Source organism: Rhamphochromis longiceps, linkage group LG19 (assembly GCF_057381845.1).
Source record: "Rhamphochromis longiceps isolate RC_006_pf linkage group LG19, R_longiceps_female_GT1.1, whole genome shotgun sequence".
In the NCBI taxonomy this organism is placed as follows: domain Eukaryota; kingdom Metazoa; phylum Chordata; class Actinopteri; order Cichliformes; family Cichlidae; genus Rhamphochromis; species Rhamphochromis longiceps.
This window is the reverse complement of record NC_140575.1, coordinates 20,412,588-20,425,002: the sequence shown is the minus strand read 5'-3', so window position 1 is coordinate 20,425,002 and position 12,415 is coordinate 20,412,588. Positions and strand designations below refer to the sequence as shown.

The 12,415-nt window shown below is 39.9% G+C and overlaps 1 protein-coding gene across 1 annotated transcript in view; it reads left to right on the top strand.

The window, feature by feature from the left end:
* Positions 1–2,989: 2,989 nt before the first annotated feature.
* galnt16 (UDP-N-acetyl-alpha-D-galactosamine:polypeptide N-acetylgalactosaminyltransferase 16) overlaps positions 2,990–12,415 on the top strand; it is a 36,768-nt gene continuing 27,342 nt past the window's right edge. Inside the window, exons 1-3 of the mRNA XM_085390675.1 lie at positions 2,990–3,425; positions 10,145–10,326; positions 12,247–12,345. Coding sequence (XP_085246801.1) covers positions 3,225–3,425; positions 10,145–10,326; positions 12,247–12,345 — 482 coding nt within the window. The 5' untranslated portion in view covers positions 2,990–3,224. The remainder of the gene's footprint in view (positions 3,426–10,144; positions 10,327–12,246; positions 12,346–12,415) is intronic.

Here is a 12,415-nt window from a genome sequence, read left to right as displayed (position 1 = left end):
GATGATCTATTGATAAATACTTAATAATTTGATTCAGCCTCACAGGAAAAAAGTTCTGGGTTTGATTCCACCTCCCGACTGAGGCCTTTCTGTTTGGTGTTTGCAAGCTTTCCCTGTGGCTGCCCTGGTATTCTGGCATTCACCCACGGTCCAAAGATACCTTATGTTAATTAGTGCAACCAACTGTCTGTGTTCCTCGTGGAATGACCATACACCATAGTGGTAAAGGGAGTTCTTTTTTTTTTTTACAAGCTCTCACCCACGCTTACAACTGATGCAAAAAGCATGTAATTAGCTTTTTAGAAATTTAAAGCCACAGGAGTTATAAACTCATTAGAAAGTGGTTCTATTAAACACCAGAAATAACAGAGAAAAGTAAGCCTGTTGGCATTTCTGAGCGTGCTTCATCACAAAATAATTGCTTGAATGCATCAGCAGTTAAAAACATAACAGTGCACAGCTGCAGACGGGTTTGTGTTCCAGTTATTGATTTCATTTTGCTCCTCGTTGCCTTCCCTCCACCGTTGCTGGATCACATTTCTTTATCTTCTTCTGTCAAGGAAAACTCGGCATTCCTGATTCCCAATGTTGTAGCGGTGGGCCTAGCTTTGTGAGGACGTCGCACACATAGCATTTTCTGTTAGGTGGGGCTGGATGAGCTCATATTGTGGGCTGTTTTTTCTGTTTCTTGTAGCAGAGAGGGAATAAGATGAGAAATTTCAGCCTCCACAGCTCTGTTATGCCTCTGGGGTGTTATAGCGCTGCTCTGATTTCTTCGCTGGTGTCTGAGGCCGTTTAAAGGTTGTTACGGATTTTGGAGAGGGGTCCTCTCAGGCTAATGTATTCTGACTTTTTCGTACGCCTCTGATTTATTCGCACACAGAATATGTCATAGTTGCAAAGGTCATCTGTGCAAACCAAGAGTTAAATATTCATGCTGCTACAAAGTCTTCCTTTGTCTTCGTGATCGGTTTAGCTGCATTGCTTAATTTACTCGGCGAGAGCTGGAGGCTCCAAATTTAGAAGCGTTATTTAAAATGCATAGGTAGACTAATGAGCCTACCTGTGCAATGAGGAAAAATGTTGCAGCAGGTTTTATTTAGATTCAGCATGAAGCAGATGTTGTACTGAAGAAATTAAAAGGGTCAATATATTTAAGTGAATGAATTTTTTCTCATTATGTGTAGCTGGTTCGGTTCTGGTTTTATTTGGCCAGCATTTCATTTCAGTTTTGATTCATATCTCTGTGCATAAGAAACTAATCCAATTACATTTGCAAATTAAGAAATAAGAGAACCACTGTTGCTGGAATAGAAGAAGGTGACGTTTTTTTTCATGCTTTGCACACCACAGATTAAACTACACTGACCTCCATTATAAATTGCAGGGACAAAACCTAATTATCTGCATGGTTGGACACCATGCTTGATCAATAAGTTGCCATTTGTCATGAGTGTTGGACCCATAAGAGACAGTGCAATCACACATACACAGCTAAATAGAGATATGTTTAAGATTGGACTCAAAACTTTCCTTTTTGATAAAGCTTAAACCAGGATTAAGTGACCCTGAACAATCAGTTAATTATGATGTCATAGGTTCAGGCTGCTGCAGGATGTCATATGACACACTGAGCACTTTTCAGTCGCTGTGTTTATATAGCAGCATGCCTCCTGTTAAAAGAGATTTTTTTCCTTCCCGTCGTCGCAAAGTGTTGGCTCACAGAGGATTGTTTAAGTGCAGGGATGTTCCTCAAATACAGTAGGGTCTTTATAGTATAAATCACTTTCAGGCGACTGTTGTTGGGAATTGGCCCTGTATAAATAAACCTGGATTGGACTGAAGTGATGCAAAGTGACGTGGAGACGGAGATGTGGAAAAAAGACAAAAACACGACTGCGGCTTCTCCTACAGCTCTCCCATCTTTGTTCTAAGCAATGCCCACCAGATGGTCATTTGCATGTGCTTCTCATCTGCTGAAAAATAGCAAGTAAAGGGGACCAGATGAAAACCCACTACTTAACTATTGCTCAACCCCACTTTGTTATAATAAGAGTTTTGTTTTATCCTGAAAATGTCTGAATGGGAGATTTTAAAAGAGCACTGATTGGCCAAAGTCTCCTGTCATAAAAGCCTGAAAGCCCACTGAGGTAAAGCAGCCCAGTTCTCTCCCAGACTGCTAAATTATAATAAGCTGAAAGGTTATTATTGATTTTCCTCTTAAAACCCAACTTACCACAGCTTTAAAAATCGGTTTATTGATTGGTAGATGAATTAAATAATGCAAATGAATTGCTCATTTGTAGTTTTTTTATAGAACGAAACTTGCTGTTTTTCTTCGTTTTTATAATACTACAAACAGAATAAGAAAAAGACATCCAAACATTTCTGTGAATGTGATGAGCATTTTTCCCCTATTAATTATTTTTGTATTGTAATAAAGACTCATAAACACATTTAGTTACAGCCCAACATTTTCTATTTCACCTCTGATTTTCTTCTTCAGGATGCTGAACCTCCAAAAATGCCTCGTGTTATTTAAACGAATCAACTTTAAAGACTAAAAGTAAAATATTTGCCTCTAAAAACTACCTTCGGAAACTCGAAGTACAAAGACACAGCTCCTCAAATCTGTTCCAAATGCCGTTCTAAAGCATTGGGTGGAGGTCGACTTAGCTACCCTACACCCTTAATGCTTTGGCTATTCTACAAACAAGGGGAGCTGCTTTTGGTTTAAAGGGAAAGAGGTGATGTTCATGTAGGTAAAACCAACCAGCATTGCTTCAGTGACGCGCAAAGGGAGTAAAAACTAAAAGATCACCGCGAATTAAAGCTTGAAAGAGCCAGAAGTGAAGATCTCTCATCTGAGTCTTTCCTTTGTTTCCCCCAATGATCTGCACCCAAGCTTGCGTGTCAGCTGCTCGTCGTAGATTGGACGCGCTCTCCTCATCACAGCCAGCGGATGGATAACGCGTGAGCGTGCGTGAGCGCGCGAGTGTTTGAGAGTGGGGAGATGATATGACTCGGCGCTAGGACCGTGGCTCTGTCAGTGCGCAAATCCCAGCAGAGAGGCATCGCTCTGGTAGAAGCGGCTGTACGCGCAGAGACAGAGAGGCTGTCTGTCTGCGCTGCGGTTCGACCCATCACCGGCGTGGGAGGCTGTACCTTCCACGGCGCACGGACCTGAACCAGCCAGGCTGCGGAGCCCTCCGTATGGGCTCACCATGCGAAGGATACGGGCCAACGCCATCGCGATTCTGACCGTTGCATGGATCTTAGGGACGTTTTATTACCTGTGGCAGGACAACAAGCCCCAGTCGTCGCCGTCGTCATCGGCTTCGCAGACTCGCGGCAGGGGCCACGGGCAGAAGGTGATCCCCGGTCGACTGGAGATTCACCGGGATGACAGGACCATCCCGCTGATAGTGAGTGAGCACGGCTGTGAGGGATAAAGAGGAAAGGGGGGATGAGAGCGGCGCTGTTGCTGAAGGCGCCGAGCTGCAGGAGAGTGTGTGCTGCATGTTGATGTGCATGTGTGTGCGCGAACCCACGGATGATGAGGATGGAGGTGGAGGTGGTGCTGCACAGCTGTAAGTGTCACAGTTTGACTGGACGTGTAGGCTGCAGGCTTGAGCGCCGACTTCAACCTCGTCAGGTGCACGCAACCTGCAGAGCAATCTACAGCCTGCCGTGCAGCCCTATTTTGTTGCGTTTCCCCGCCTTTCTGAGCTGCACACCCGACGCCAGGGAACCTCAAGTACCCGTAAGAGGCTTTCCGTAAGTCTCGTGCGTCGTGCGCAAACGCCTAGTAAACCACATTATGCTGCGACCTTTCCCTGATTGCAAATGTGAGGTGAAAAACACGGACTCCCAGGTCGGGCATTCTGTCATTAAAGGGCCTGTTTCAGTCAGGTCATGTCTGTATTCGCCTGTTGTTGCCTGAGGGAAGGAGGAAAAATACCGAGACTGTAGGTGTGGTGGTCGTCAGGCTTGACTTTTAGTAGCCACCAGGTTGCAACACAGCCTACAGACGCGATCTGAACAGTATAGAGCTGGAACTGGCTACATGCCAGCTCAGATTAGAATATCCAGTCTAGTCGGGCTGCAGGCTTTCTATTGCATTTAGTGTGAAGAGATACAAGACCTGTAGCTTGTGCTTTTAGAGCAGTGCAGAAAAATAATCTGGTATCCTGGGAATAACTGACAGGTCATTGACTCAATATAAATGACTAAAAGCTCCTTTTAATCTTGTCAGAAGGTGGAAAGGTTTTTGCTTAAACAATAAGAGATTATGTGTAAAATTTAAAGTAAAAGTGAATCTTAATAGAATATTTTTAGGGCAAAGGCATAACCAAGCACTTTCCCTCAGATATCTATGCCACTACCACCCAGTAAGCAAATATAAAAATCACTTAAGTGTGTGTATCCAGTTCAGTTTTAAGGAGACAGGGACTGATGTGGAAATACTGCTGTGGTTTGCATTAGTGTGTGAGCACTGGCCAAGAGTATGGCGATGATCGGAGAATGCACACAAACAAATATGGAATTAGTTTAAAAAACCCTCAGTGTGACTGCAGTCAGAGGAGAGAGCGAGGTGTATCATGTCCCCGTCACAGTTTACAAGCTTGTGCCATAAACTGCAAACTGCTGCTGAACCATAAACAGACCTCACTTCTAATCAGATTGTTCTTTGGTCTGTATGCTTTAGTTTTGAAAGTGAAGCCTTTACTGTTTGTAATCTTTGATTTGCTCAGCGGGGTCGTTCACCTTTATCACCAAACTGAGATTTTCTAGTTGTAGTTTGTCCTGGTAATCTGACCTGAAGCTCACAGGCTGCCAGCTCGGCACAGCAGGGTCCCACGGTTCAACAAGAGCAGGCTGGTACAGAGGAAGGCTTTCTTTCTTTCTTTCTTTCTTACAGACTTTCCAATTGTTTATTTTTCCCTTCCTTTCTTTTCACTTTGTCTTTCCCTTTATTGCCCAATCTCTCCTCTCATTCTTTATTCTTTCCTTATTTCCTTTGTATCTTTATTTTATCTTCTTCATTAGTTATCTATTTTTTTTCCACCATCTATCTATTTCTTTTTCATGTATTCCCTCCTTAACAATTTCTTTCTTTCCATCCTTCTTTCTTGTCATTCTCTCCTCCTTCCGTCCTCTTAGGCCTCTCTTTTTTGTCACTTATGTTCATTAAATGCTTTTGAATCACTAATACATCATCTTTGAAAGCTGTCGGCACTGTCTCCACTTTTTTCCTCCACATTTCTCCCACTGAGCCTCCAGTTTCCCAGAATTGCTTTTGTTTTGCTACAGTAACCAAGTGCACGAGCATTTTTCATCGTCTAATTTGATTTTAGAGTTCACACTAACTGACAGCCTCGCCAACCTGCACAGCTCCCCTCATATCATGTCATCGCAGAGCCACATCAGCCAATTACTTTGTCATTTTTTCTTGCAACACGTGTCCCCCCTACTAATTTTTTTTTTTTGGTTACTAACATTATTAATGTATGATTTGATAATAAGAAGTTGTCAGTACCTGGAACCGGCTCAGACTGCTGGTCTGGGTGCCCAGACTTTTTTTTTTTTGTCAAACATTATTTCTGACATACACTTCATGAGAGAACTGTGCTGTTAACAATCTCGTCTGAGCTAGGATTAACTACATATTCCATTACAGTGATGCATACATAACTTGAAGACTTTGTGAGAGTACAAAGCTCAACTAATGCTTTGTAGTTTGGCAACTTCCACTACACAAACACAAAAGCTTTTAAAACCCGGATAAACATTGCAAAAATAAGCAGCATTCCAAGAAAATGGTTTTTTTTCTTATTTATCAAGAGTTTTAACTCCAAAACCCATCTAATCTGCAAAGTGTGCGTGGTTTGTTTAAATTCGATTGCCTGTAGTATAAACCCTGTTCGATCCTGGTATGTCCTAAAGAAATGCAGCGCATATTTCTTTCCTGACTGACTTAACCCAAATAAGATGAAATGACTAAAGCAGAAACAGCTCTATAATTATTCCAAACTCATGTGTTCTTATAGAATCCTCGATGAGCCGACACCTACACTGGGATATAATTTCTAAATTTACCCACCCATCTTTCTCTGAAAAGAAAATTTGCATATCAATACACATTAGCTATATGGATGAAAGTGTTGGGCCACACCTCTTAGTCTTTGAACTCAGGTGTGTTCAGTCCCATTGCCACAGGCATATAAATTTAAGCACGTAGCCTTTACAAACATTTGTGAAAGACTGGCTCGTTCTAAAGAGCTGACTGAGTCTGAGTGTGGTGCTGTCATACAAAACCACTGTTATAATAAGTCGGACTGTGAAATTTCTTTCTCCTAGATATTCCAAGATCAACTGTAAGTGGTATTATTACTAAAGGAGGCAGACCATGTAAAGTTGCAGAGCAGGGTCTAGGCCTAATATGTAGGTGGCTCATTGCTGTTGTTCACAGAGTGTTTATGGACGTATCTGTCTTGCTCGACCTGAAACTACCTTCCCCTGGCATTGTGTCTTTTCATTTTAAATGAATCCCTGTTAGATGTCAGTCTCCAAACGTATACCAAATGTGCAAGTCTGCTTTTTTAAATGACCAAAAATACTCTTTAGAGAAAAGAACCAGTTTTGCTGATGATGAAAACTAGCTTGACAGTAATAATAATAATTTCATTTACGTAGCACTTTTAAAAATACACAAAGTGCTTCACACATGGGGTGAAATAAAATATATTCAAATTAGTACACACCTACATAGATGTTCTGTGGACTCATCTGTTACCACAGCCACAGCAGGGCTGCGTCTCCGGGCAATCAGGCAGATTGCACTTGCATGTGACTTGTTGAGTCTTTTAACTCAGCCTGAAAGAGCGGACATGTGTTCATCTTCCAGACTAAGCTCATGTTTAATTCAGTGGACCGAGCCTCAAAGCGCCTTCTGTTATTTATATCTTAATATCCTCTCTGTACCATTTTTTGTAGCTTTTAATATTTAGTCATGATGATATTTACAGATAACCAAGGGATTTTGGAAAGAAATCAGAACAACGCGAAGATAAAAAACAGTCAAAATATCACGTTATGGTAGAAGAACTTAACATAATAATGAATTTCACATGCAACATATACTTATTAAGCTATCCCACTTGTTTTGCAGATTTTCTAGTCCATGGCCTGACTCTGTTATCTCAGGCTTGGCTCCAGCCTGAAAAGATAAATTAATAGCAGTGATAAATATAGGCCCGTAGCCCCGATTGTGTCCCCTCCGAGATGATTTAGAGACTGCTAATGGACAGTTTGTTTACATTCACAAATGATAACAGTTTGGGCCTTAAGAGCCTGCTTTACATAGAGTACCTTAGCTCTAAAAAGCCAGAACTGTTCTTGTTTAAAATGATTGTAAATTTACCAGAATCTGCTGAATGAGCATAATTCAAAACAAATCAAGTGTGTGATCATGTATGAGTTGTATAGTTTTAATGTTTTATTTGGGAACAGAATGGTGTGTATGTGTAAGTTTGGTGATGGATTTTTTATTATGAATGAACGATGAATTTTTATGAATTATTATGTCTATTTTTTATTCTTAAGGACAACAGATGGAAATGAGCCCTTGGCTATAATCTGGTATGTTTGCATTCATGTAATTTTTTTTTTTACATTTATGTTCATTAACATGCACTATCCTAAATAAATAAATAAATAAATAAATTATCACACCTCTATATTTTCATCTAAATGAATCTGGTATACTTAATCAACCTTGATTAAATTATATGAAAAACACATCTAATTTCAGTTTAAATGTCATTCAGTTGGGTATTTTATTGGATTTATGTTTGGTTTTTGTCATCCTGGAAAAATTGATTTCAATTTGCTCAACATCAATCAAATACGTAAAAATAAATAATAGCTAAATAAATTCTCATGTATTTCTCTGTGTAACAAGCATCAGGTTACAGGGCTAGAAAATGTTACAATAACAGCCAAAGAAATTTAAATTTAAATTTTTCTGTAATTGGCTGCAGTTAATCTGGTTTGCCAATCGATCGAGCCAAACAGATTAGATTTGTTGAAGCTGTTACTGTTTCAAAGCTAAAGCTGCCGGGCTTTGTTTGGTGTTTTCCTCAAATACTCCTGCCATCTGTAAATGGCTTCTGAAATTAGGATTAGGATTAATCCTGTTTTGCATACAGATGAGTAATTTTATTAGAAATCTATCTACATCTAATTAGCAAGTAGATGTAAAAAAAGATAGAAAATTATATGTCCTTATCAGTGAAATGTACTTGATGCATAGAGTGAGTTCAAACAGCTTGGTTATCACTTTAATGATCAATTGATTGAAGTGGATTTCATTAAATTTTGTACTCAGCTCATGATTACAGCTTTCAATTTGGTATATACAAGAGAATGAGACTTAGTATTTTACGTATTTTTGATTTTTGTTTTTCTTTTGTAGAAAAAACATCATAACTCAGCAATTCTCTGAAAGATAAAAAAAATGACTATCATATAAAATATAATGAGTAAGCTTATAGACTAGAATTTAGACCTATTTTACATATTATGTAAGCTGTAATGTCTAAACTTTGCAAATTCAGGCAGCATTTTGCTGTTATTTCAATAACATAAACCCGTATTTTGTGCTGATCTATCAGAAATATGCTGCCACCACTGTATGCACTTGTCAAAATAAATTAGTGTAGTTTTTAAAGAAATTCCAAGAAGTCTAAAGAGCTCAAGTTCATGAGCTAATGTATGTACTAGCTGCTAGCTGGCCCAATTTAATCCCACATGCACAGATTCCTCCACCAGGCATTAAGTGACATTAGCATTGATTCTGAATAATGTCAGCATGACTATTTTCACCTGCTGGATGCAATTTGTTTAGTTTGTTTCATGTTGCTGATGTAATAAGGCTGCTGCTCCTCGAATTCCCACCATTAACCACCAAATAAAAACCAAAACAATGAGCTAAAAGGCGGTAAACTGAACAGTCAGATTTTGAGCTTTATCATCACCTGGTCCACTGTTGAAAAATATACATTACAGCCTTAAAACTAGAGGTCTCGCTGCTATAGTAAGTGTGCCCTTCAGCTGGCTTTCTCTCTAGCTGTGCAGCGCAGATATATTTGAGCATGAATCCTTGAGGCTTGCGGGGTCATACTGCTCCTCTGGGGTGACTGAAAATGAGGTCAGTCTTACCTGAACCTCTTCAGGAGCTTTCTCTAAATCCCCCTGCTTACACCGACCTTTAATAAAGCGGTGCAGTACAAAACCGCTGCCTTTCTGTCTCTGTCCATTTTGCCGTTGCATCTCTAATGAGGGCTGCTCTCATCTCCCTTTATGTATTCATCAGCTATTTTAACCTCCCACTCACCCAGGCTGCCAGAGAGTGTTAAAGCTCCTTGCGGGGAAAAACCATTAATTACTGAGGATTTATAGACTATGTATTCCGATTTGATGAGTGCCCATCCCGTTTTGCCCTGTTAGCACTGACACGATGACCTGAATAAGAAAATAGCATTTACATTTTAATCACTTGGCTTGTACTTTTCTTCACATTGGATTAAAAGTTAAAGCAATTTATTTATTTTTTGCCTTATTTAGCAGGGATGCTGCACATTAATAATTATGGCAGGAAATATGCCAGAGATTGCCAAGAGGCTTTTTGGGGGGATGTCCCTGAACAGATATTACAAAGTCACATTTAAAAAAACAAGATTGTGAGATGTTTAGTTAGCAGAGTGTAAGGGCTTACAAATATCAGATGAGCTGTTTTTAATCTTCAGAGATGTCAGAGTTGTTTTTTCTCTTATCTTGAGGAGGATACTGGATCCCAAATTATTCCCAAATGCAGACAGGTGTCTTGTAGAGTTTGTTAAGACAGACAGTTCCCTTTGTGTGTCACTTTCACAGGAATTATAGGTGCTGATTGTTGATAAAAGGCACTGAGCGAGTGGAGTGTTGAAAGTCAAAATCACCTGTGTATGCCTGAGTGACAGCAAGAGAGTTTTGTGTGTGTATACAATTTAAATCACACTCGTGCACACTTTTGAGTATCAGTCATTCACAACAATCCTTGTTTTTCTTAGCATTTGAATCCAGCTTTCATCATTTTGTGCAGGTGACCCAGCCCCCTCGGGCCGAGCAGCAGGGCCAGCTGCTGGGCAGCTTCGATGAGAAGGCTTACTTAGCAGCAAAGCAGCTGAAACCAGGCGACGACCCGTACAAGGACCATGCCTTCAACCTGCAGGAGAGCGACCGGCTGGGCAGCGAGCGAGCCATACGAGACACTCGACACTACAGGTGAGCGGGGTTAGTCCAGGTACTGTCTGCCTCCTCTGATCAGCACAAGTGGATCGGGGACTAATCTTGTATGAGCTGTGCAAAAGATCTGCATTTGAGTTGAAGTAAAACAAACCTTTAGTTTTTCTCAGAAGATATTTTCCCTCTTTTGAGTTTTGTTTTTTATCCAGATTGCTCTAAAATCCACTTATCCGTGATTGTTGGGCTTCTTCTATAACTGGAAAATGCAGCTAAATGGCTGCCAACTGAAAGTTCTTTTTTTATTCAACCTTTATTTATGCAGAGCAGGTTGCTCCTTTTTAAAGCCGCGTTCTGTTCACTGTTACGCTGAGGCATAAAATTGCAGGAAACAACACAAGTGAGTCATAAACAGAAGAGGACAATAGGCAATAAACAAAGTGTGAGCTCGGCTGAAAGCAGGTAAAAGGTTATTATACATGCATATGTTTAATTATATAATATATAATTAAACAAGTGATTCTCCTGTTAAATTACAGTAAACTCGTGAAAGCTAGTTTCACTGGATGAAACTGCTGTTTAGAGTGTTGGTGGAGAAAACATAACTTCTAAACAGTATGAGCTGTATAGTATAATACTGCCAGCTGTTTATTTACCAACAATTAGCTTATTATTTAAAATATTTTTTCAGTATTTTAGATACATATCTTTAAAAATGCACTTCTTATGTTGAACAGGTTCTTGGTTTTCTATGTGAGCAGACAGTCTTTACCCACCTACTGTTTAAACCTTTGTTTGAAAGGGACAGCCGGCCTAAGAGGCTTTGACCTGTGAAATCATGTAAAATCCTACTAAAGTGGAGAAATTCACTCAAAACGTCTATTTTAACTATGAAAAAATTCAAGCTTTTGTCTCTGCCCTCCGTACTTCGTGTGATTTCAGAAATTCTGCTGTATTCAACGTTTAAAAAACACTAAAAATAATCACTGGCCAGAGAATTTCCTTTGAGAATAATCCCTACAGGAGTCTTGATCATGATGGCTAAATAGTGCTAAATAAAAGCCAAGTGCTGTTCTTGCCCCACAAACACTGCGAACCACAGCATAAGTGGAATAGAAAATCTTCACACTTCCAAATTTAAATATTTGAATATGACATATGGATATTCCAGTGAGTCTCTGACCACTCTCACGGGTTGCTAAGGTATTTTAGCCCTCGTTTTAAATTTTTATACGTTGACAGCATGCTACAAGAAGGTAATAGGACTTGATGATACATTGTGACAGCTTTTACAGCACATCACTGTACAAACCAATGAATGTTTTCGAAAGTCATTGGTGCAAACTGTTTTTTCCTCAGAGGGTTTTCACGAGGATTGTAACATTTGAGAACATCCAAACTATTTTTATAAAGATGTTTCATTTTATTTCTGATAATGGTTCCGCATGCTATATTTTCCCAGTTTAATTTTCTGTTCCTATTATAAGCTGCTGTTGATTTCTTTTTCATTACAAAATTACATCAAAGTCTCATATGTAATTATATCAAATGGCAGCACGTCTAATATGTGAACATACCCGTACGACTTACTAATTAAACAAACGCTGCAATCGTGCAGTGATTGTTAATCTTGTAATAATGACTCCTTAGTGAATGTATATTGTTGCCTTTATTTTCCTGTTTCGTTGTGGTGTATGATATTTGAATTTCATACCTTATAACCTAGGCTCAATGCGCCCAGCAACAGGTAGCAGATTAAAACGGAGGGTCAGATATCTGTGCGAATGTTGCTGGGCAACTGGATATTTCTATGTCACTACAGCAACAATGCAGAGACGACTCCGCGGGGCAGCTCGGCCAATCGCATGTGTCTGAAACTGTGTCCAGCATGTGTGTGCGTGAATACAAGACGTCCAGGTTTGTATGAGTTACCACATGTGACCTTCTCACCCCTGCGTGCAGGTGTGCAGCTCTGACTTATGACACAGACCTTCCCTCCACAAGTATCGTCATAACTTTTCACAACGAGGCCCGCTCTACTCTTCTTCGCACCATTAAAAGGTAATGACGCAAGTGGCCAAATTAGACAGGAGAAATGACACCAACTTGTGTGCTTGCTCTAATCTTCTTC